Source organism: Lissotriton vulgaris, chromosome 8, assembly GCF_964263255.1.
Source record: "Lissotriton vulgaris chromosome 8, aLisVul1.2, whole genome shotgun sequence".
Classification (NCBI taxonomy): domain Eukaryota; kingdom Metazoa; phylum Chordata; class Amphibia; order Caudata; family Salamandridae; genus Lissotriton; species Lissotriton vulgaris.
In genome coordinates this window covers 938,206,623-938,232,570 of record NC_141696.1, presented here as the reverse complement: position 1 = coordinate 938,232,570, position 25,948 = coordinate 938,206,623, and the positions used below count along the sequence as shown (strand labels likewise).

The 25,948-nt window shown below is 46.7% G+C and overlaps 1 protein-coding gene across 1 annotated transcript in view; it reads right to left on the bottom strand.

The window, feature by feature from the left end:
- Positions 1–4,005: 4,005 nt before the first annotated feature.
- Positions 4,006–25,948, bottom strand: part of LOC147698169 (uncharacterized) — a 115,382-nt gene continuing 93,439 nt past the window's right edge. Inside the window, exons 4-5 of the mRNA XM_086936193.1 lie at positions 19,681–19,929; positions 4,006–4,067 (exon numbers count right to left, since the gene is read on the bottom strand). Of these exons, the coding sequence (XP_086792319.1) occupies positions 4,006–4,067; positions 19,681–19,929 (311 nt within the window). The remainder of the gene's footprint in view (positions 4,068–19,680; positions 19,930–25,948) is intronic.

Here is a 25,948-nt window from a genome sequence, read left to right as displayed (position 1 = left end):
ATTGAAAAATGTTTTAAACAAAGAGATTTGGAAAGAACACTTGGTTACTTTCTTAAGGTACAAAGAAGACATCATTGTCATTTGGCAAGGTTCCAAGACAGACGTAACATCGGCCATCGAAGTCCTGAATCAGGTAATTGATCATATTAAATTCACTTATGACATCAACGATTCCAAATCAACTTTTTGGACATAAGTATTTACATTCACAGTCAACAATTGGAGACTACTCTTTATAGCAAGGAGACAGACCGCAACAACCTGTTGCATTTAGCAGCTTCCACCAGAACGCCCTCAAGATTTATTTACCCTACTCTCAATTACTGAGGGTCATAAGAATTGTGTCAGATCCAGAGCAAAGTCCTCCAATATAACCAACATGATGGATTGTTTCAGAGACAGAGGGTACCCCGCCATCGTACTCACACCAGCTACTAACCGCGCACTAAATGTCTCCTGCTTGCAACTTTTGACCACCCCAAGAAAGAAAACAAAACAGAATGGTTATGGTTTCCAAATTCCCAACAGAGACCATTGGATTAAATAAGATTGTCCTCAAGTACTGGCCAATGGTGCTGTTGGAGCCCGATTTTAAGGATTCATTTGTATAGCCACCATTATACGCATATAAAGGAGTAAAAACCTCAATGAGCTTCTAAGAACCAAATAACCACACACCAGTGTGAAAACATACAAGGGTACCGTTCCATGCCTTAATTGTACTAATTGCAACAACACCATCAAAGGCAATACCATCAATCATCCAACCAAAGGATACAAGATTGGACTTTTCACCACAGCCTATTCGACTCAAAAAATCTAGTGGATTTGCTCAAATGCCCATGTGGGCCTGCCTACATAGGGAAGACTGAAAGGAAAATCAAAACAAGAATGAATGAACACAAGAGCAACATTAGAAACAAAAACATCAAATCAGTTGTGGCTGCACATTTTATGGCTCACAACCACAATATTAGTCAACTGTGTTTCTTGGTCTTGGAGACGGTGGAATTGAAAGAAGGAAGGGACAATCGCAAATTCCTCATACAACGCAACACTTTTTGGATCAAGTGGATGAACACCTTGATGCCTCATGGTCTTAACGACTGCATTGAATACAGTTGCTTTGTTTAAAATGTGTATCTTCCTTCTTATATCATCTTTCACCTCTGTCTCATCCGCCCTACAGCTCACTTTTCACATCACATTCCTTTTTACCACCTTTATTCAAATTTCATCTCATTTATTTGTTTAGATTACCTACCACAAGCACCCTCTTCTATTTCAACTCCTAATTTATTTATGTTTTTACCCTCTTTATTTTCCTAAATTCCCCCTTCTTATTTTACCTTTATCACTCATCACTAACTATCATTCTTGTAACTCAATGTTCTTTCTTTTACCTTGTGGTTTTTCTAATTTTGCCTTGAAGACATAATTACTTAATGTTTGGACACCCCCAGTGGGTCTAAGTTATTTACTGGACTCTACAACCATGGCGACCTCCTTGGTGGCTGACAATGCAGCATTTTTTCATACCCAAGGTTATTTTCTGGTGTGACTTGCACAAACACCACTTTAAGTTGGTGGCTTGTTCCAGCGGCCGACACACGTGATTCTTCTATTTCCACCACTTCACTCTTCACACTCTGGGGCCTATTAGGATGGCGGAAGGATCGCCCCTGCTGGTCTGGCAGGGGCGATTCGCCCGCGATCCTCGTATGAATGACCCCCTGCCATATTATGATGTCTGGGGGTCCACGTCGGACAGAAAGACCGTCCATCGCTTTTCCACCTGTCGACGAGTCAACCGGGCGTAAAAGGCGCCTAACCTAATTTTTATTCAACGAGCACAATGGTCACTTTGAAGTTTGTAGAAACGCCCCATTGACGTTTTTTGATGGAACACTGGGGAAAGTGGGAAGCCCACACCCTGGTATAGTCACTTCATTTTTGTCTCATTTGATTGCTTTTTCAGGAATGTCTCCCCTGACAAAGGGCATTGAATATGACTGAAATGCAATGGTGATGATTTACAGTTTATTATGATGCTTCGCCATTGATGAACATATACGCTTCTACATGAATGATGTGGAAAATTAATGAATTTGAGAGATACCCACATCAAACAACGATGAATAAATAATTCCAATTGAAAAACAATTGTTGATTTTTGAACAAACCAATTGGAAGATTCCGATTGGACACAGGCAGTGCACCTGGAGGACGCTTTCCAGTGGGGCAGCGCAACAGTTTTTCTTTTAAAAAGTGGACATTTCTCTGCCCCTAACTTAGCTCTGTGTGCCTACAGCTTGTCTCCAATATCCATTTGAGCTGGGTGAAAGCTACATTTTGTGTATTCCCTCTAGACAGCCACAAACACAGCAACAGGTGGGTGTGACAGAGAACTCTTCTGCATGCATCTGCATTTTGATAGCTTTCCTGAGCATGAAGGGGGAGAGGGAGCTGACACATATCTGTCTGGGCTGTGTCCTGTTACCACATAAAGGACTGATTACTCCGAACAGACAGCCTGGCAGACATGGCTGGGATGGAAGGAGACCAGTGCACTTCAAGGGCTGCTTTGAAGTTACCCCCACTTCAAAGGCACATTCAGTTATAACTACGGGGTTTCTGACCCTAACAAAAGAGTGCACTGCTGGACCTGTGAACAACTTTGCCAGGAGTAAGTACTGCTGTGCTACACAGATTGTCACTCTGCTTGACTCACTGTTCTAAGGAACTGCTTCACTGATGTGCTGAGCTGCCATCTGCTGAGGGCAAGGGCTGGACCCATCTCACATGAACTCAGAGTGACTCCAAGGACTTGCCTCCTGTTTTCTGAAGTCTCAGGGTAATAAAAACCTTCTTCCCATTTTGCTGGTGGTGCTGGACTCAGGCATCTGTGACTCCCATCCTTGCCTGAGGTGCCCTCTCCAGTCCTGGGCCACAAAGTTGGTTTTTGCAGCTTTTCCTACATTCATACTGAAACAGCAGTGACTTTGCTGCAATTGGATCTGACGCATTTTCCTTCTACACCAAAGCAGCAACTGCCAAACAACAGCTGTTCTACAGCTCGGCTCCACAACAATGGTCGGTTTGGCTCAATGACAACACAGTGCCTGCATCATACAAAGGGTTCTTCAAAAAAGCTCCATCAACAGTGCAGATCGGTGCTGATGCTCTTCTCCATCCACGGATTGACAATGACACAGTATATCCTTGAGTCCTCACCTTGAGTCTTCAACGTCAGCGCTTTGCTCCATCCAAGGTACTTTGTTAGCAGGACATGTCTGAGTCTTGTAACTGTCCTGTCCTCCATCGGGGTCTACCTGAACTTGGGATTTACCCCAGTCTATCACAACTTCAAGTAACCATTTAGTGCTATTGACTTCTAAGCGCTGTTTATTCTTGAAAAATTCAGAACTCCAGTTGGATTTTTGTCCTTTTGCTCAGATAAATATTCTATATTTTTCTTAAACCTTTGTGGAGTCTTTTTGTGGTGTTTTCATAGTGTAACAATGTGTGCATGGTTGCACAAATACTTTACACACTGCCTATTAAGGTAAGCCTGCCTGATCTGTTCTAAGCTACCAGAGGATGAGCACAGGTTAATTTAAAGAGTATAGCTAGCTTACCCTGACTAGGATTGTGGTACCTACTTGGACAGGGTGCAAACCTCTCCCAACTAGAGACCCAATTTCTGACATTGGTGTTCAGGGTTGAGGATAGGGCTTGTGTTTGTGCAATACCATATGGTAGTTTAGTGTCCACTGCAACTCTATACTTAGTATCAATTCAAATCATTATCAATTCTCCCTGATTGACATCTTCAAATTTTCTAAAAGTTTTTTTGCCCCATACACATTGTACAATATTTGTGGTCCTACCTGGCCATATGGCATTCAAGCTGGCCAACCTGGGGGCATACACAGTGGCCCAGTTCAAGGAGTTATGCCAGGAGAAAAAGGTGTTCCATAAGGGAAGTACCAAGTAGGCAGCGCTTCAGATAACTGTAAGAGCATCCCACCTAGAAGGAGATGTGGATGAGATGAAGGGGTCAAAGTCTGAGGAGGAAGGAGAAAAAATTAGAATTGAATCTTGCCAAATTAGACAAAGAGCAGACCCTTGCTAAACTGGAGAAGTAGCAGGTTTTTGAGGAGAGAAGGTGGGCCAAAGAGGAAAGAAAGATATCCCTTGAGCTCAGCATGAGAGATCTAGACATCAGAACCCTGAGAGAGGGGTCCAGCAACAGCAATGGTAGCAGCATACCTTTAGTGTCCACTGGTGAGTCCAGAGTCAGGATCCTAAAGGATTTGGTAACCAGTTATGTGGTGGGGGATGACATAAACACATGGTGTACAACCTATGGAATGGTTCTGAGAGTAAACAAGGTCCGAGAGGAGTTCCAGGGCGATAGTTTGAGGTGGTATATACCGCAGTAGGAAGGAACACACTCCTTATACTAGAGGTAGAGGACCAGACATTCTACACTGAATGAAGGCCATCATTGTCAGCAAGTTTGGACTGACCCCTAAGAGGTGTAGGCTCAGATTCAGGTGCAGCCACAAGATCTCATCACAAACATGGGGAGGTTTCTTGGATTATGCCAGCAAGTCACTGAAGGGATGGGGGGGTAGGCAGCAAGGTTGATGATGATTCAGGTCTGTAGAATTTGATTTTGAAGGAGCACAATGTTGATATTTGTTTTCCAGAGCTGCGCTAATATCTAGGGAGTGGACACTTTCTAAGGAGGCGGACACTTGGATCATCACTAAAGATTCCAAGAAGGCATCTGGGGGGACTCCCAGAAGGGTGGTCAGGGTTTCCACAGGAAGAAGGGGAGGGGAGTTAAAAAGACAGAGCTCTCTAGAGGCCCAAAAAACAAGTCAGAGGAGAGAGGGTCCGGTCTACATTCTCAATCTGGCCAACAGAAGAAAAAAAACACCCTGACAGAACTCATCAGCCCAAACCATCAAGTGTTATGAGGGCTACGAGCATGGACACTACAACGGGATACAAAGTGTACAAAAAGAGCACCACCTACCACTGGAGGAAAAATTATAGAGGTGGCTAGCGTAATGCTGGGGGAGGACTTTGTCCCAGACGGCTGAAATGACAGAAACCGGTCCCCGGTAGCTTGTCTCCTTTCTGGTGAAGAATGGGCTTGGTAGTTTAGTCTGCCCTGTTCCCATGATGCACTGGGCCATGGACAGACTGATTTGCATATAGCCAGGTTCTGAGCTGGGATGGTGCAGGGAGATAAATAACAGTGATGGATCAAGCCCAGATCTTTGGATTGGGTAAGAGTGGTCTGCTTAATTCAGACACTCTGTTCATCACCACCCCCTTTTCTGAATCGATTTTGGCCACTATAGGTGTGGCAGGGTATACTCAGACATGAGTTCCTTTCTCACTGCACCATCAGGATTCAAGCAAGCCGGGCCAAAGACGGCTGAAATGCCTGAAAAAATGGTCCCCGGTAGCTTGTCTCCTTTCTGGTGAAGAATTGGCTTGGTAGTTTAGTCTGCCCTGTTCCCATGATGCACTGGGCCAGGGACAGACTGATTTGCATATAGCCGGGTTCTGAGCTGGGATGGTGCAGTGAGATAAATAACGGTGATGATCAAGCCCTGATCTTTGGACTGGGTAAGAGTGGTCTGCTTAATTCAGACACTCTGTTCATCACCACCCCATTTTCTGAATCGATTTTTGCCACTATATGTGTGGCAGGGTATACTCAGACATGAGTCCCTTTCTCACTGCACCATCAGGATTCAAGCAAGCCGGGCCGAAGACGGCTGAAATGCCAGAATCCGGTCCCCGGTAGCGTGTCTCCTTTCTGGTGAAGAATTGGCTTGGTAGTTTAGTCTGCCCTGTTCCCATGATGCACTGGGCCAGGGACAGACTGATTTGCATATAGCCAGGTTCTGAGCTGGGATGGTGCAGTGAGATAAATAACGGTGACGAATCAAGCCCTGATCTTTGGACTGGGTAAGAGTGGTCTGCTTAATTCAGACACTCTGTTCAGCACCACCCCCTTTTCTGAATCGATTTTGGCCACTATAGGTGTGGCAGGGTATACTCAGACATGAGTCCCTTTCTCACTGCACCATCAGGATTCAAGCAAGCTTGGCCGAAGACGGCTGAAATGCCAGAAACCGGTCCCCGGTAGCTCTTCTCCTTTCTGGTGAAGAATTGGCTTGGTAGTTTAGTCTGCCCTGTTCCCATGATGCACTGGGCCAGGGACAGACGGATTTGCATATAGCCAGGTTCTGAGCTGGGATGGTGCAGTGAGATAAATAATGGTGATGGATCAAGCCCTGATCTTTGGACTGGGTAAGAGTGGTCTGCCTAATTCAGACACTCTGTTCATCACCACCCCCTTTTCTGAATCGATTTTGGCCACTATAGGTGTGGCAGGGTATACTCAGACATGAGTCCCTTTCTCACTGCACCATCAGGATTCACGCAAGCCGGGCCGAAGACGGCTGAAATGCCAGAAACCGGTCCCCGGTAGCTTGTCCTCTTTCTGGTGAAGAATTGGCTTGGTAGTTTAGTCTGCCCTGTTCCCATGATGCACTGGGCCAGGGACAGACTGATTTGCATATAGCCAGGTTCTGAGCTGGGATGGTGCAGTGAGATAAATAACGGTGATGGATCAAGCCCTGATCTTTGGACTGGGTAAGAGTGGTCTGCTTAATTCAGACACTCTGTTCATCACCACCCCCTTTTCTGAATCGATTTTGGCCACTATAGGTGTGGCAGGGTATACTCAGACATGAGTCCCTTTCTCACTGCACCATCAGGATTCAAGCAAGCCGGGCCGAAGACGGCTGAAATGCCAGAAACCGGTCCCCGGTAGCTTGTCTCCTTTCTGGTGAAGAATTGGCTTGGTAGTTTAGTCTGCCCTGTTCCCATGATGCACTGGGCCAGGGACAGACTGATTTGCATATAGCCAGGTTCTGAGCTGGGATGGTGCAGTGAGATAAATAACGGTGATGGATCAAGCCCTGATCTTTGGACTGTGTAAGAGTGGTCTGCTTAATTCAGACACTCTGTTCATCACCACCCCCTTTTCTAAACTGGAGAAGTAGCAGGTTTTTGAGGAGAGAAGGTGGGCCAAAGAGGAAAGAAAAATATCCCTTGAGCTCAGCATGAGAGATCTAGACATCAGAACCCTGAGAGAGGGGTCCAGCAACAGCAATGGTAGCAGCATACCTTTAGTGTCCACTGGTGAGTCCAGAGTCAGGATCCTAAAGGATTTGGTAACCAGTTATGTGGTGGGGGATGACATAAACACATGGTGTACAACCTATGGAGTGGTTCTGAGAGTAAACAAGGTCCAAGAGGAGTTCCAGGGTGATAGTTTGAGGTGGTATATACCACGGTAGGAAGGAACACACTCCTTATACTAGAGGTAGAGGACCAGACATTCTACACTGAATGAAGGCCATCATTGTCAGCAAGTTTGGACTGACCCCTAAGAGGTGTAGGCTCAAATTCAGGAGCAACCACAAGATCTCATTACAAACATGGGGAGGTTCATGGATTATGCCAGCAATTCACTGAAGGGATGGGGGGTAGGCAGCAAGGTTGATGATGATTCAGGTCTGTAGAATTTGATTTTGAAGGAGCACAATGTTGATATTTGTTTTCCAGAGCTGCGCTAATACCTAGGGAGTGGACACTTTTTAAGGAGGCGGACACTTGGATCATCACTAAAGATTCCAAGAAGGCATCTGGGGAGACTCCCAGAAGGGTGGTCAGGGTTTCCACAAGAAGAAGGGGAGGGGAGTTAAAAAGACAGAGTTCTCTAGAGGCCCCAAAAACAAGTCAGAGGAGAGAGGGTCCGGTCCTCATTCTCAATCTGGCCATCAGAAGAAAAAAACACCCTGACAAAAGTCATCAGCCCAAACCATCAAGTGTTATGAGGGCTACGAGCATGGACACTACAACGGGATACAAAGTGTACATAAAGAGCACCACCCACCACTGGAGGAAAAATTCTAGAGGTGGCTAGCGTAATGCTGGGGGAGGACTTTGTCCCAGGTAATTGGGGGAGCTTCGTGGGGCTACCCTAGTGTCCCTGGGTGACAGTTAGATGGTTTTTAAGATCTGTGTGCCCTCAAATATTACTAAGTAGCAATGAACAATGGACCGCCATCAATGGGCAAGGTGTTGAGGCTCTGAGGCACTCAAGAGCCAGCATGGCTATGGTAAGGAGTCAGCTGGTGTCCCCAGAGCAGGTAATTCCAAATGCATTTCATCAAGTTGTGGTGGTTGACAATAGAGAGGGTCACTATCCAGTAGCCCTTGTTCCCTTTGAGCGGGAGAGCTAGTTGCAGGTCTTCTGAAAGCTGCTGTGAGCCCTGCCATGCCTGTTGGCTGTTTTGTTGGGTAATGCCCTTCAGCAGATCTTTCTGAAAGTAGGTAGAGCTCAAGGTTAATGTGGAATAGTTGGGGATACCAGATTGGATCTGTGCAACAACAAGGTCCATTGCTGGCTAGGATGGGAGTCAAAAAGGGCTGGAGCCTGGAACAATGGCCCAGCCAGGTGCTAAGAAGGGGAAAGGCTGAGGGAGTGATAAACCACACCCTGAGTGTCTTCCCAGTGAGGTAGATGGGACACCTGTGGTGGCCACCCTGGTGCCCACTGAGGGGGGCACGGCTTCCCTTGGTGACCTGCCTACACATGCTGAGTGGCATGTAGAAGGAGGACTCACCAAGGAGAAGGTCTGTTGGGCACAAAATAAATGTCCAACGCTTTAGGGCATGAGGAAACAGGCTGAAGTCCAAGCAGCAGGTGATGTCTCTGGGAGTAATCACATTTACTGGGAAGACAACCTCCTTTACAGTGAGCCTAAGGCTCCTGTGCATGGAACAGATAGGACCCTGGTGGTCCCCCAATGCTGGAGGGCCTTTCAGGGCCTTTCTACTGGAACTGGCTCATGAAATCCCCCTAGTAAGACTCTTGGACCAAGACAAGACCTTTGCAAGGCTTGCCCCCAAGTTCTTTGCCCCAAGATTGAGACATCCTCAGATGCAATCTGCAGGACCTGTATAACCTGCCAGGCTAGTGGGAAGATAGGGCAGAGGCTTAAAGCACCCACTTAACCAACTGCCAGTCATTGGCACACCCTTTGAGAGTTTGGGTATCAACATTCCACAGACTGATTCAGGCAACAGGTTCATACTGGTTCTGTTGGGTCATGCCACTCTGTACCCACATTCAATCCCTTTGAGGACCATAACTGCACCTGCGGGGAAAAAGTCCTGATGGTGATTCTTACCTGCATAGGTTTCCCCAAGGAAGTTTTCATACATGCAGGTAATGTGGAAAGAGTGGGGGGTAACCTACAAGTCTTCCACTTCTTAACATCCAAAAACCAATTGGCTTGTTGAGAGATTCAACTGGACCCTGAAAAGAATGAATAAAAGCCTACCTGCGGCCTTAAAGAATAAATGGGACATTCTCTTACCATGCCTGCTGTTTGCCTTCAGGTAGGTACCAAAGAAGGTAGTTGGGTGAAGGAGGAGTGGGAGCAATCTCCTCTGGATATAGTGATACACATGCTGGCCTCATGGAGCCAGATATCTAAGTTGCGGAAGCAAGCTTCTGACAGCTTGGAAGCCAGCCAAGCTGTGATGAAAGAGTGGTCTGACCAAAGTTCTACCACTGTGGAATTACAGCTTGGCCATAAACTGTGGGTGATGGAACTAGTGGAACCCGTTGAACTAGGCCCCATGAGATGTTTAAGAAGAAGAACAAGGCCACTTACCTTGGGGACCTTTAGTCACCCAGGCAGCCCGATAGGGTGCTTCACATCAATCACCTCAAACCCCATTTTGAGAGGTCTGACATCACCATGATGTTAGTGACAGATCGAGAAAAGAAAGAGGAGAGTGAACCTCTTGCTGACATCTTGGAATTTAAGAGAGAACGATGGGTCTATGGAAGGAATAATCATTTCCTGTACTATAACTCCTGAACAGCAGATCTACTTTCACCAGGTGTTGGGACAGTACTCCTCTCTTTGCTCCAGCATTCCTGGGACCACACACCTGTCTACTCATGATGTGGACTCAGGGGACAACCTCCCTATTAAGAATAAGTCTTACAGGTTGTCGGATAAGGTGAGGGCCAGTATCAAGATTGAAGTCTCTATGATGTTGGAATTAGGGTTGATAGGACCCTCCAGAAGCCCCTGGTCCAGTCCTGTGGTTCTGGTACCAAAAGCTGCTCCAGCAGGCACCACACCAGAACTGAGGTTCTGGGTAGATTATAGAGGGCTGTATTCTATGACAAAGACTGATGCTCATCCCATCCCCTGGTGGGATGAGCTGATTGACAACTTAGGGGCTCCCCAGTCCCTTTGATCTTACATCAGGGTATCAGAAGATTGCCAAAATAGAAGGTGCCAGGGAAAGGTCAGCCTTCTTCAACCCAGGAAGCTGCTACCACTTTTGTGTGATGCCCTTTAGACTCAAGAATGCCCATCCACCTTTCAGAGGTTGGTGAACCAGGTACTTGCAGGTATGGAGGCCTTCTCAGATGCCTATCTGTATGACATAGCTGTCTGCAGTAGCAGTTGAAAGGACCACCTGTTTCACCCACTATAAGTGCTTCAGGCCCTGCAATTGGCAATCCTGACTATCAAGGCAAGTACCTGCCAGATAGGGCAGGGGTCTGTATTGTGCTGGGGCACCTGGTGGGCAGGGGCAAGGTGCAGTCCCTCCAGGCCAGAATAGAGACTGCCATGACCTGATCACCCCCAAAACCAAAAACTGATGTCAGTGCATTCTTGGGCCTCACTGGGTGCTTCAGGAGGTTTGTCAAGGGACATGGCAACATTGTTACCCCATTAACAGAGTTGACTTCTAAGAAGTAGTCCAGAAATGTGATTTCACAGAAGCATGCCAGCCTGCATTCGACTCCCTGAAGCATGCCATGTGCATAGCCCCTGTGCTCAGGGACACTTCCTTCTCCAAGGAGTTTATCGCTCAAAAAGATGACTCATGGCACAGGAGCAGTGTTATCTCAGCTAAATGAAGAGGGCCTGGACCAACCTGTAGCCTTCATCTCCAGGAGGTTACTCCCAAGGATCAGAGGTAGAATTCTATAGAGAGAGAAGCAATTGCTGTGGTCTGGGCACTGCAGAGACCATATCTGTTTGGTACTCACTTCATGATTCACACTAACCACAGTCCCATCAGGTGGCTCATGCAAATGAGAGGCAAGAATCCAAAATTGTTGAGGTGATCCATTTCCCTACAGGGTATGGATTTCAGGGTGGAGCGCAGACCAGGGGTAGAACACGCCAATGCTGAGGGTCTATCCAGGTCTTTCCACCTTAGTGATGAGATCTCCTTAGAGATTGGGTATATCTCCCTATTTTCAGCTTGGAGGACACATGTTAGACCTGTCATCCTTAGGGTGGTCTTCCCTCAGGTTTTTTTCAGCTTAACTCCACTTTTTGCTGTATCTTTTGTTGGCCTTAGGACTCTGAGCACTTTACCACTACTGACCAGTACAGTACTAAAGTACCTAAACATGTTGACATAGGTGTATGCCTGATTGACATAATTCGGTTACGTATAGTTCCCTTGTAAAGTGGTGTACCATATACCCAGGGCTTGTAATCTAAATGCTACTAGTGGGCCTGCAGCAATAGTTTTACCACCCACACAACCTGTGTTTCAAACCTGCTTCTGGCCTGCCATTGCAGGGCCTGTGTTTGCAGTTTACTGCCACTTCAACTTGGTATTTAAACCCAATTGCCAAGCCTTAAACCCCCCTTTTATTGCATATACCTCACCTCTAAGGTAGGCCCTAGGTATCTCTAATGGCAGGGTGTTGTCTAACTAAAAAATAGGACTTGTACTTTTAAGATTTGCATGTCCTGGTAGTGACATACAGCTAAATTATTTTTTTACTAATGTGAGGCCTACTCCTCTCAAAGACTAGCATTGGGATTTCCTTACAAAAAAGTAAAACTATAATTACTGGTTAGAAAGGAGTAGCAAAGCCATGTTTCATATCTTTGGAATGGTAATGATAAATCCTCTTTAGTGGTAAAGTTGGATATGACATTACTATTTAAGAAATGCCACTTTTAGAAAGGGGAAATGTTGCTGCTCTTGACTTACCTCTGTGTGCCTGCAGATGTATATTGTCTCCAAGATACATCTGGGCTGGATGACAGCTACACTTTGTGCATTCCGTCTAGACAGCCACAAACACAGGAAGGGTGGGTATGACAGAGGACTCATATGCATGCCTCTGTATTCTGATAGCCCTCCTGGCAAGAAAGTGGGAGAGAAGTTGACATTTACTTCTAAATATGCTATATCCTGTCTCCACATAAAGGACTGATTACCCCCCACAGATAGCTTTGCAGACAGGGCTGGGATAAAAGAGGACCTGTGCACTCCAAAGGGCTGTTTTGAAGTAACCCCCACTTCAAAGGGACATTTGGGTATAACTCATGGGGCTCTGACCATACCAAAACAGTAAACTACTGGACCTGTGAAGAACTCTGCTAGGAGTAAGGCCTGCTGTGCTACAAGGATTGCCACTCAATTCGACTGACTGTTCTAAGGAACTGCTTCACTGCTGTGCTGAACTACCCTGCTGCCTGTTGATCTCTGCCTTGCTGAGGACAATGACTGGATCCAGCTCAGTTGAACCCATTGTGATTTCAAGAGCTTGCAGGGTTGCCTACAGTTTTCTGAAGTCTCTCGGTCATAAAATAATTCTTGCTATTCTACTGCTGGACCCTGCCATTTATGAGCCCTACCTTGCCTGATGTGCTCTCTCCAGTCCTGGGCCTCAGGTGTGGATTTTTGCAGCTTTTCGTACATAGACGCTGAAGCAGCAGCCAGTTTGTGCTGACCGGACCCGACGCATTGCCCTTTGATGCAGCAGCTGCCCGACAACAGCGGTTCTACAGCTGGCATAGTTTGACGATCGTAGTCAGTGCAGCTTGTTGGTGACGCAGTGCCTGCATCATTGTTCACAAACAAAAACCCATTGACAGCGTGCATCGGTACCAGTGCTTGCTTCCATCCACGGAGCAATGACGACCCACCACATTCTTGACTCGAGTCTTCGAAGTTGATGCTTTGCTCTATCCAAGGTACTTTGATAGTGGGACCTGGCCGAATCTTGTAGCCGGCCTGCCCTCCATCCCAGTTGACCTGAACCCAGAACTTTAGATCACTCCCGGGAAAACAAGTCAAACCTTTGCCAAGGAGAAGAACCAAAAAAGCTGCAGGAGTTTGGACTGCCCCTCTGCCAGTGTGCTGGGTTGGCCTGCAGTGGTTTATTTATTGCCAAGGAAAGGAGAAGGAACTTTTAAGGAACTTTCATCATCTTGCAGAATATTTCTCAAAGGGCATGAATTTGAGCTTACCTCCTGTCTGAAGTCTCAGGGATATAAAATACTTCGCCCCTTCTGTTTGCCTGCACCTGGAACTTGCTGTTCTAGCTGCTACAGAAGGAAATTGCAACACCGATGCCGGAGAGCGATGCTGTACTCTGCATTGAAGTCGTGAGCGATGCTCCGACTTACAACGTAGACCCGACGCCGGCCACCGTGCCACATCGACGCAAGCGAACGACTTCGTAATCGGCCATAAGCCGTGAGCGCTGTTCCGACTTGCGACGTAGGCTCAACACCTGCTGCTGTGCCGCATCGACTCCGAAGCTGACATCAGTGCGGAGTCAATCCTCGACGTGGGAGGTCAAGAATCCATTGATGACATGACATTATATAGAACAGTGGTTTCGGCACCTTCGTGATGTCACCTCCTCTCCGGTAAAGAAGAGACGCCTCCCACGCTTTGCTCAAGTATCGATGACCCGACGCATCGCCTCCCCTGAAGCAAGGAACGATGCCACACAGCGCCAACGACACCGCATCTCCCTCATGCCGTGAGCTGTCTTTGTTTTTACTTTTCCAAGGTACTATTCTTTGTGGGTCTATTTTGACCCCAGGCCCGATGCCGCTCATCTCGCGGTCGGCACCATACTTTGAGATTTCTTTGACCTCCACGTCGTGATAACTCTAGTTGGGGTTATCCATTGCTAAAGACTACTTTTAAGTGAATTACCTATTTTTGAGCCATTTCTACTATCTTGAAGTATTATTTTTGATTACAGTATTGTGGATTTTTGTCATTTTGGTCCTGTGTTAGGTCTACATAAAGAATACTTATTTTTATAAAACCTGTGTGGTGTCCATCTTTAGTGTTTTCACTCTATTACTTTATGTGTTCACCAATACTTTACACACTGCCTCTTATCCAGGAGTGTAATCCCCTTTCCCTGATTAGAAGCAAGGGCCCTATTTGGTCAATAGTGCAAACCATTGGCAACTAGCGAACCCCAGTTCTAACATTGGTGGGCAGCGGTGAGGATTCTGGACTTGCATTTGTGACTCAAACAGTAATTGGTGTACACTGCTAGTGAGTGCAGACCAAACACAACCACATACCTTTTTGATAGAATTTGTTTCCTTGGACTGTTATTTTTCTGAGAGCTGCCTATTCTTTATGCCATGAACAGACCAGCATCTGTTGCATCTATGTATCTATATTTTGAGGAAGAGAGGTTGGAAACCTACAATGTGAAACAGCTAAAACACTTCTGCAAAAAATGAAAAGTTGCTACCCAAGGCATTTCCAAAAAGGATGAATATCCTGGGTTGCAGCAAGAAATACCACTGAACTGGTGGTGGAGCCAGTACGGGATGCAGATGAGCAGCTTGCTAGGCCATTGTTTCCAGCCAGGGAAGGGGTACGGTCCCCACCTGGCAGTAGCGTCTCTTCCAAGGACCTGTCCCCAAGAGAGCTTAAGACAGGGTGACAAATAGGATGCACAAGCCTGAAATGGCCAGCTCAAGATGGAGAGTCAAAGGGACAGGTTGTCCTTGGAGAGAGAAAGAATGATATTGGAACATGATAGAATGTTGCGGGAGATAGAGCTCAAAGCAAAAAGCTTAGAAATCAATCCCCCTGGTGGCAGCGCACAATCTGTGCCTGCAGAAAGCAGAGTCTATATTCCCAATGATGTCATCAGAGAATTCCATGGACAGGAAGATATTGGGCAGTGGTTGTAGCCTATGAGATAGCAAAGTTGGCCCACCAGGTCCCCGAGAAGGAAGGGGGAGTGGGGTTGTGGAGCTTTACGAGTGATGGGAGGGATACCTTGTTAGACATACGCAGTGAGAATAGGATATCTTTTGCCCACATGAAGGAAGCCCTGATTACAAGGTATGGGTTGAGCCCAGAACTCTATAGACAGAGGTTCGGGAATTGCAAGAAACTGGAGGCAACTACCTGGGTGGAGTATGTGTCTTTCTTTTGCAGAGCTGTAGATGGTTAGATGAAGGGTAGCAAAGTTGATACTTTTGAAGCGCTCTATGATTTGTTTGCATGGGAGAACTTGTCTGCTAATTGTTTTCCAGAGCTTTGCCAGCACCTTATTGATAGCAAGTTAACTAACCCTAGGAAACTTGCTGAGGAAGTGGACCGCTGGGTCAGCACACAGGTCCACAAGGGTCATGTGGGAGATTTCACCAAAGGTGGGCAGGGTCCCCAGCAGAAGAGTGGATGGACCAATGTAAACAGAGGGAGTTTCAGAAAGGGCCCCAATGTAATTCTCAAGAAAACCAAGGGAAGGTTTCCCTGCCTAGCCCCAGAGAAAAAGCAAGAGGCCCGACAGGGAAACCTGTTCACAAGGACCCCTCAAAGTACTTAATGTGTGGTCAAATGGGACATCGTGGGTATGATGCAGTGTCCCATGATGGATTCCAAAGCACCATCTTGTGCACCACCCGGTCAGTTGGTGAAAGTAGCCCTGGGAGAGGAGGAGAAGGGTGCTCAAGGTTGGTGGGGTCCCGCAGAAATGTCCCTTGTCTCTTTACGAGTCTTTAAGATGGTCCCTAAGATACAGCTGCCTGATAACACTAAGATGTACAGGCAGTGGGTGACCATCAATGGCCATAGGGTGGAGGCTCTAAGAGAACCCAGGGCTAGTGTGACAGCTGTTGCCGGCTGGTGTCCAAAGAGCAGGTTATCCCCCATACATTCTTCCCTGTAGTTGCCGCGGACAACTCCGAGAGCCAGTGTGAGGTGGCTCAGATTACCTTTGAGTGGGGGGGGTCCCAGGAACTCTCCAAGTAGATTTGAGGCCTGTGGATTGTCAGTTGGGCAATGATTTAGAGAGCTCCCCTTGGGCTAAGGTGGAGATGAAGGCTCATTTAGAGATGTTTGGTCTGCCTGAGTAGGCTTGTGTGACCACTCAGTCCATGGCAGCCAGCAGTGGTGTTCAAGAGGGTCTGGAGCCTAAAAATATGTCCCAGACCCCTTCCATTAAGAGAAGAGGTAGGGGGTGCCGGAAACCAGCCCCCATAGTTTCCACAGTCCAGGAGGAGGCAGACCTCGAGGGGGATGCCCTGAAACCTACAGGGGAACAAGTGGCTGAAACTGGGGGTCCTGCCTCAGCTGCTTATTGGCAGCAGGAAGGAGGTACCTCCAGGGAGGAATTTTGTGAGGAGCAGAAGAAGTGCCCTTTCCTTGAGGGTTTGCAGCAACAGGCCACAAACCAGGCAGCAGGTGATCACTCTAGATCACGCTGGATCTACTGGGAGAACAACCTCCTGTATAGCGAGCCTAAGGTTGCTGAGCTTGGGTCAGCCCATGTGCTGGTGGTACTCCTGAGCTTCTGAACCTTCCTACTAGGTTTGGCTCATGATGGACCTTCAGCTGGACATTTGGGGCAAGAAAAGACATTTGAAAGGCTTGTCACCCACTTTTATTGGTCCCTGATGCGGAAGAGTTCAGACAATCATTGAAGGACTTGTCAATCTTGCCAGGTAAGTGGTAAAAGTGGAAGGAAGCACAAGGTTCCTCTCCAAACTTTCTCTGTAGTTAGTACCCCCTTTGAACAGGTGGGCATTGACATTGTGGGGCCACTGGACCCCAAGACAGCCATGGAAAACAGGTTTATCCTGGTCTTGGTGGACCATGCTACCCAGTACCCGGAAGCCATACCTCTGAGGACAGTGACAGTCCCGTGGTGGGACGTGCACTGATGGGGATTTTCGCCTGTGTGGGATTCCCCAGAGAGGTGGTGTAAGACCGTGGAACCAACTTCATATCTAATTAGATGAAGTTCCTGTGGTATGAGTGCAGTGTTACAGACAAGTTCACCACTCCTTACCACCCCCAAGGTGACGCTTTGGTTGAGAGATTTAACCGGACCCTTAAAGGGATGATTTTGGGCATTGAGGGGCCTATGAGGCGTAAGTGGGACATCTTCTTGCCAAGCCTTCTTTTTGCTTACCGTTAGGTGCCACAGAAGTGTTTAGGGTTCAGCCCCTTTGTCTGACTGACTGACTGAGATATTTGTAGAGCACACTATTGCCGAGGCGTCTTGGCGCTGAAGAATGTGGAAACTGGAACAGCAGGAAAAAATAGAGTTGAGTAGACAGCCAGGTTTTTATATTTTTCCTAAAAAGCATTTGGCAGGACTGAAGTCGTACTTGGATGAGGAGAGAATTCCATAGTTTAGTTTCTTGGAATGAAAAACGTTTTCCTCCCCATCTTACTCTTTTAATCCTCGGAAGATGTACCAGTCCAGTGTCAGTAGATCTTAGGCAACGCGGTGGAGCATATCGAGGGATTGGAGATTTTAAATCAATCGCCCCTCCTCCATAGTGGGCTTTGAGAACTAGGCAAAGGGCATTATACTCCACCCGCTGTCTCACTGGAAGCCAGTGAAGTTGCTTTATACTGGCAGAATTGGGGAGGTGCTTGGTTAAACTAAGCAGTACTCGTGCTGCTGCGTTTTGCAATGATTGGAGTTTAGTGAGCTGCCTTACGCCAGCGCCTAGGTAGAGGGCTTTACAATAGTCTATTGTCTATAGAACTAAGGTTCCTACCACTATTTTCCTCAGAGAAAGGAATAAAAGGAAGAATCTTCCGTAAAACCCTCAACGTGCAGAAGCAGGCTGAAGCCACTTGGTTTATCTGAGAGGCAAGTGTTAGATCCCTGGGTGTAGTTCGCGTGGCAGCACTACACGAAGCTTCACGCAGTATACTTTTAACTGCAGGTAATACAAATAGTCTGCATAGCATAGCTGATGACACTGTTCTTCTCTGCACTATGAAAAAATTGCTAAATATTTGCAAATGGCATCCCACAGAATGCCAGTTATGATAAAATAAGTATCTCTATCTTTATATGCTAAAGTACATATAGTACCTTCACACAAGTGAAACTGAAAAAGTAGCAAGCAGTGAGAGAGGTGATGATTTTGGGATCCTCCCTACTCTAGGGGGAGTACCAAACAGATGCCTTGAAAACAAAAAAACACATCTTATTGAACGATTTGGTGGTGGCCCCATCCTCTTAGGACCACCCCAAGCACAGTTATTGGCAAAAAACATTCTCAACCAAAGGCCTTGCAAAGCATTTTGGGATGCGATTAGCAGTGGGCAGTGAATATTATATAGTATCCAATATCAAAATAATTCTACAAAGAGCTGCAGTTCAACTGGTGGTTACTAGATGTCCCTCACAAGTCAAATGCAAATGCTTGATGAAAGGGTTTCAATGGTTTTGCATTTGACTCGTGAGGGACATCTAGTAACGACTAGTGGAACTGCAGCTTGATGTAAGAATAATTTCAATGCTTTGCATTTGACTCGTGAGGGACATCTAGTAACAACTAGGTGAACTGCAGCTTTTTGTAGAATTATTTTGATATTGGATACTATAATATTCACTGCCCACTGCTAATCTTGTCCCATAATGCTTTGCAGGGCCTTTGGTTGGGATTGTTTTTTTGCCAATAACTGTGCTTGGGGTGGTCCTAAGAGGATGGGGCCACCACTGAAGTTCAACAAAATGTGCTTTTTGTTTATACTCATTGTGTTCAAGGCATCTGCTTGGTCCTCCCCCTAGCTTAGGGGGGACCCCAAAATCATCAGCTCTCTCATTGCCTAATGCTTTAATTGTAAAAGTTCATTCTTGTGAATTGGTTATTTGCTTTTAAGCATGTAAAATTGCTTTTTAAAGCCTCTGAGGATGTTGTTGATTTAGCTGCTACGCTATGCTACGTGATTAAGCATAGTTTTGGTACTGTACTACGTGCAATTTGCGAATTAGTACGAAGTTTGCATGCTCCGTTAGCGTAGGGTAGTATTATGCCCAGGGTTAGATCTTTGTCAATCAGGAAGCCAAGGTTTCAAGCTTTGGGCACCGGAACCAGGCAGGTTCTGGCTTTGATGGGCCACCATGATGGGCTCCAAATTGATGGTTTCTGACCAAATTCTATGATCTCAGTTTTTTCAGTATTGTGTTTTAAGAAGTTGGTATTCATCCAAGACATCAGCGATGTAAGACAGTTGCAAAATCGTTCAGCTGTCATGTCCCCACTTTGCGTGACAGACACCACTAGCTGTGTGTCATCAGCATAAGACATGAGCAACAGACCATGACTTTTTATTAGTCTGGCTAGAGGGGCCACATATATTTTAAACATGGTCGGGACAGGGCAGAGTGCTGGGGGATTCCCCCTGGTAGAGTAAACAGCTCTGACCGAAGTCCCTCCTAAAGTATTATTTGATCCATGGAGGACAGGAATGATGCTAGAAGGGCCAGGGCTTTACCACTAATACTGACGGCCTGCAGCCTTCGTAGTAATACTGCATAATTTACGGTATCAAAGGATGCCGTAAGGTCAAGCAGTATCAGGGCGGCCCTGCCACCTCCATCCAGCACCTCACGGATCTCCTCTGTCGCCATGATCAGGCCTGACTCTGTGGAGTGCCGAGATCTAAAGCCATGCTGAGTGGAATCATGGATGTTATGTAGATCCAGGAAGGCCGTCAACTCAGAATTCATCGCTTTCTCCAAAACTTTGGAGGGTAAAGGTAGACAGGGTTTTTTAAAAATAGCTAGAATACAGGCCATTTTCCAGCACAAAGGGAATACCCCTATACTTTTGACTTGGTTTAAAAGTGGGGTCAAGGATGTACAGATCTCCTCCGGTGCCAGATGTAAGATGTGTGGTGGACTAGGATCAAGTGGGGACCCTGATTTAGTTAGAAGCAATAATTATACCACTTTCTCTTCGCTTAAGGTGGAGAACTGAGTTAGGCTGCAGTGGAATGTCTCGTCTTGCTGATCCACTAGATGGTTCCTCCCCCTCACTTTAGATGTGTTTGAACTGCTGTATGGTCACCCGGTAAGAGGACCTTTGAGTCTGGTCAAGGAAGGCTGGGAGCAATCTCCCTGGAAACCTCCCCAGGATGTATATAGCTACATATTGGCCTTTAGGAACCAGACTAGGCGATTCAGACAGCTCACTCAGGCTAACCTGGAACCCAGCCAGGAAGGGATGAAGCTGTGGTACGATGAGAGTGCCTCTCTGATTGAGCTTCAGCCTGGTCAGAAAGTTTGGGTCATGGCCCCTGTAGAGCCCTGTGTGCTCCAGGACAGGTGGACCGGACCATTTGAGGTGGTGGAGCTCAAAAGTGATGTCACCTACCTGCTGAACTTGCAGTCTCCTAGGAACCCTTTGCAGGACCTGCATGCTAACTGCCTGAAGCCCCACTTAGAAAGGTCTGAAGTGGGCATGCAAGTCTAAAGAGAATCCCTGGAAAAGGAAATTCACTCACTCGCACTAGATTTTCTGAGCATCATTCATGATCACTGGTCACAAACTAATTTATACCATTCACAGACTTTTTATAAAACAAATTTTTACAAACATATAAAAAAAACAGAATTCATTACATAATAAATTTTGAAATTCATAAAAAGGACAAATGCTTAATACAATAAAAAAAACCTTAAAAATAATTCATCAGTGTATACAGATATCAACAGAGAAGGAAACACACATTATAAAGTGTCAACATATCCTATCTAAGTTCATCACAACTTAATCTAAAGTAAAACACACAACATCTATAGTCAGAAGCAAAACCCCAGGAGAAAAAAACATCTAATAATGATGCTGATTTCAAGATTCAGAAGCCCTTACAGTATTTCTTGAGACAAATCCCCACTTCACAATAAACCTGATTACAGAGATTTTCTGGGCTTGAATTCTAGGAAACAAAAAAGCGTCGAAGCGTTTCGGTGTCACTGCCTTTAGATCTTGAATTCTAGGAAACAAAAAAGCGTCAACGCGTTTCGGTGTCACTGCCTTTAGATAATGGCACACCTTCTTCAGGACAGTTTTGAAGTAGTTGGGGTTAACCTCGTGTATCCTTCCTTAAAATTAAGGTTCTGTTTCTTATAGATGGAATCAGGACCTACTCCACGTTACTTTGGGTTTTTAGATTAGACCTTTCATGTATCCGTGGTCGTATTGAAAAGATCCCTTGCCCTTATGTCTTCTCAGGTTCGTGTAGATGCCCTGCCAATTTGATGAACAACCCTCTGGATACGGGAGTTTCACCTGTTCTGTAGATGGGACCCTAGTCTAGGGGTTTGCCTCTTGAAAGTTTGATAAACAACCCTCTGGATACGGGAGTTTCACCTGTTCTGTGGATAGGACCCCTACTAATATAGGGGGTTGCCTCCTCCCCGTGGTGTTCTTTCTGAAGTGGGCATGCTCCTAGCGACAGATGATGGAATGAAGGAGGAGACCGAGCCTCTTCCTGAACTCCTGTCTGTAACAGAGCAAGATGGGTCAGCGGATGGTTGCAGCCTCTCTGCCACACTGACCCCTGAACAGCAGCAAGATTGTCGCCAACTGTTGGGGAAATTCTCTGATTTGTTCTGCCTGGTTCCTGATGTCACTGAGTGGTGGTCCAGGAAGTGGACACTGGAGACATTCCCTCTGTGAAGCACACGGCTTACAGAGTGACTGACAGGGTCAGAGCTTAAATCAAGGAGGAGGTCTCTAAGCTGTTTGCCTAAGGGGTAATTGAGTCCTCTAACTGCCCTTGGGCCAGCCCAGTGGTCTTGGTCCCAAATGCTGCCCTGCCTGGTACCACACCCTAACCCCAGTTCTGTGTGGACTACCGAGGACTCAATTCAGTCACCAGGACTGACGCGCACCCCATCCCCAGGGCTGACGAGCTCATTGATCGGCAAGGGGCTGCGCGGTACCTCAGAACGTGTGATTTGACGTCTGGGTCCTGGCAGATCACCTTGACTGATGGGGCCAAAGAAAGGTCAGCATTCTCCACACCAGATGGGCACTACCAATTCTGGGTTATGCCCTTTGGGATGAAGATTGCCCCTGCCACCTTTCAGAGGTTGGTCAACCAGGTGCTGGCTGGACTGATGGATTTCAGTGCCGCCTACCTGGATGACATTGCAATGTTCAGGACCAGTTGAGAAGAACATCTGCACCACCTCTGGGAAGTGTTGTTGGCACTGCGAAAGGCAAGCCTCACGATCAAGGCAATTAAGTGCCAGATCATGCAGGGCTCCGTGGTGTACTTGGGGCACCAGGAGGGGAGCTGCCAGCTGGCTCCCCTACAACCAATAATTGATACCATCCTGGCATGGGAACCCCCCAAAACCCAGACACAGGTAAGGGCCTTTTTGGACTCACAGGGTACTACAGGAGGTTTGCCAAGAGGTATGGCAACATTGCTGCACCCTTGACTGAGATGACTTCTAGGAAGCAGCCTAAGAAAGTGAACTGAAGAAGCAGCCTAAGAAAGTGAACTGGACTTACACCTGTCAGACAGGTTTTGATGCCCTGAAGACTGCCATGTTCACAGCACCCATGCTTCAGATGCCCAACTTCTCAAAGGAATTTGTTGTCCGAACAGACGCTTCAGAGCATGGTGTGGGGGCTGTTCTTTCACAGATCAATGAGGAGGGCCAAGACCAACCTGTAGCCTTTATCAGTAGGAGGTTAATTCCACGGGTACAGAGGTGGAATGCAATTGAGCATGAGGCATTTGCTGTGGTCTGGGCACTGAAGAAGTTGAGACTATACCTGTTTGGGACTCACTTCTGGGTTCAGACAGACCACAGGCCCCTCAGTTGGTTGATGCAGATGAGGGGTGAGAACCCAAAGTTTTCGAGGGGGTCCATTTCCCTACAGGGGATGGATTTCACGGTGGAACACCGCCCTGGTACAGAACACGCCAATGCTATTGGTCTGTCCAGTTTTTTGCGACTTAGTGAAGAGAACTCCCAAGGGGAAGGGTAGTTATTCCAACATTTCAGCGGCGGGAGACACGTGTTAGACCTGGTTCCATTGACGTGAGTCTCACTTCCGTTTTTTTGATGTTGTCTCCTCTGTTTTTGATATGTTTTTGCTGGTTTGACGCTTTGGGCACTGTGCCACTGCTATTCAGTGCCACAGAGCAGGTGCTCTCTAAGTTAAATTGATGTAATGGATTAGTGACTCCAGGATTGGCTTATTTGATTTACTTGTGAGACCCCAGTACAGTACACCATGTGTGCCCAGGGCCTGTAGATCAAATGTTGCTAATAGGCTTGTAGCACTGATTGTGTCTCCCACAAAATCAGCTTGTAAAGTGTGTCCGGCCTGCCATTGCAGAGCGTGTGTGAAGTCTAGGACTGACATGTGGACTAGGGGCCTGATTCACAGAACTAACTTAAGACAAAATCCTAAACTAACTACCATTTTGGTATTCACACAAGGCACTTACTCATTTTGGTATTCACAGAAGGCACTTACTCTTTTCACAGAAGTTAGGAGTCCTAACTTTAGGACGCCTAAATGCCTTCTGTTAATACAGAAAGTCTAAAAGTTAGGATTTTTCTCAGTTTAGGAGTAGTGAAGTTAGGACTCCTAACTATAGGACTCCTAAATGCCTTCTGTGAATACCGAAAGTCTTAAATTTAGGATTTTTCTCAGTTTAGGAGTAGTAAAGTTAGGACTCCTAACTTTAGGACTGCTAAATGCCTTCCGTGAATACCGAAATTCTTAAAGTTAGGATTTTTCTCAGTTTAGGAGTACTTGTCCTGCCCTAAATGTCCTGCCACTGGGATATCGTGAGCCCAACCCAGTAGCAAAGTCCTGTTACACTGGGAGACCACTAGCTCATGGGCTGCCCCAGCACCAGGAGCCTTAGGCTCACTATAGTTGAGATAATTCTCCCAGTAGATTAGGTGATCCTCAGAGGCTTCACCTGCTGCATGGGATGAGGCCTGCTACCTCAAGCCCTCAACAGTAGGAACCTCCTCTGCGCTTTGCAGAATTCCTTCCTGATGGACCCACCCTCAACTTGCCACCAGCAAGCTCACGTAGGTCACCTAGGGTGGCAATGTCCTATCCAGTTGGCTTGGGGGCCTCCTCCTTAGGGGCCCCATCAACCTCCAAAGTGGGAACTTCAGGCACTGGTTTCTGACACCCATTGCCCCTCTCCTTGGCAGTACTCTGGGGCATTGTTCCAGGCTCCGGACACCGTTGAGCCCCTTCTCTGACAGCCATGTACTGTGTGGTCATACAGACCCACTCAGGCAATCCCATCATCTCCAAGTGAGACCTGAGCTCTACCTCCCCCCAAGTAATATGCTACAGGTCATTCCCAATAAACAAGCACCAGGCATGGCAGGGCTCACAGTTACTTTCAGAGAACCTAAGACCACCCACCCCCATTGAAAGGGAACCAAAGCCAGCAGGAAATGGCTCTCTTGATTGTTGGCAACTATGGCTTAGTGGAATGTGTTCAGTAGGACCTGCTCTGCAGACAACAGCTTATGCCTGACATTAGTTATGCTGTCTCCTGTGTTTTGCAAGCCTCCACCTGTTGCCCATTGATGGTGACCCACTGCCTATACTTGGAAGTATTAGCAGGCATATGGGTTTTAGGCGCCATCTGTTTATCTGCCAGGGAAATTCAGGTTACCTCTGTCTGTTTCCCAAAGCTAACTAGGATGATCTCCTCCCCAAGTGCTTCACTCACCAACCCATGTGGCTGCCCACCAATAGTGGGTTGTGCTCTCTTGGGCCATTAGGGTCACCCTTGTAGCACCCATACTGTAGCACTCAGTACATTGCAGTGCAAACCTGCTAGTCTTGTAATTAATATCTTGTAATTAAAAAAACATTTTTTCTAGGATCAGACTGGGACTGGTTACCACTAATTATTTTTGGGGCCCTTCTGAGATCTCCTTATTTTTAAGTCTTTCCCCCAATCTTTCCTCTGGTTAGAAACCTCACCACTTTTGTGGGAGTCCCCCAGATACCTTCGTGGACCCCCCGGTGATAGCCCAGAGGTCCCACTCCTCAGTAAGCTTCCTAGGGTCAGTCAGCTTACTATCAAGCATAAAAAAGTCCCCTCGGGTCCGGGGACGCACAAGGCGTGAGTGTGTGTGGAGCCAACAATGCTAAGTGGAAGGAGGGGAATCCCTTTACAGGACAGTTTCCTTCACACACAAGGTGTCATGCTTCATCATAGGGATATCTCTCCGCCCCACAAGCCTAGTTGTGATGCGGGCTACAACACCCTCACTGCAAGGGAGGAGCTCAGTGATGTTTTTTGATATGCAGGGTGATCATAAAACCCAATGTGAACATTGTGAGTGGTAGAGGGAGTGCAGTGCAGTGGTGGTTAAAACTAGCTACAAGGTTAGCCACCACACAATTTATTGATGCTACCTGGTGCTAGGATTAAAAGCAAGTAGTGAGTAGTGCAACTGCTGACATTAGAGTCTGTTGCGCTAGGAAGTGATCAGCATGTTTTAGCCAGTTGACCTACACAAGTGTCATGGTTTTCATCAGGATCTGTTATTGAAGCTACTGCAACGTATGAGAGGAAACATTGTGTGTATATGAAGATACTTAAACCAGTGATCTGGCTGTTCTCCAGATTCACCGGTAAGACCTGTGAAAAACATAAACAACATACTGTGCTATTAAACCAGTATTATAGAAAATGGCATGGTTGGACCACATACACAAATTCAAATGGACAAATGCTTGCAATATGT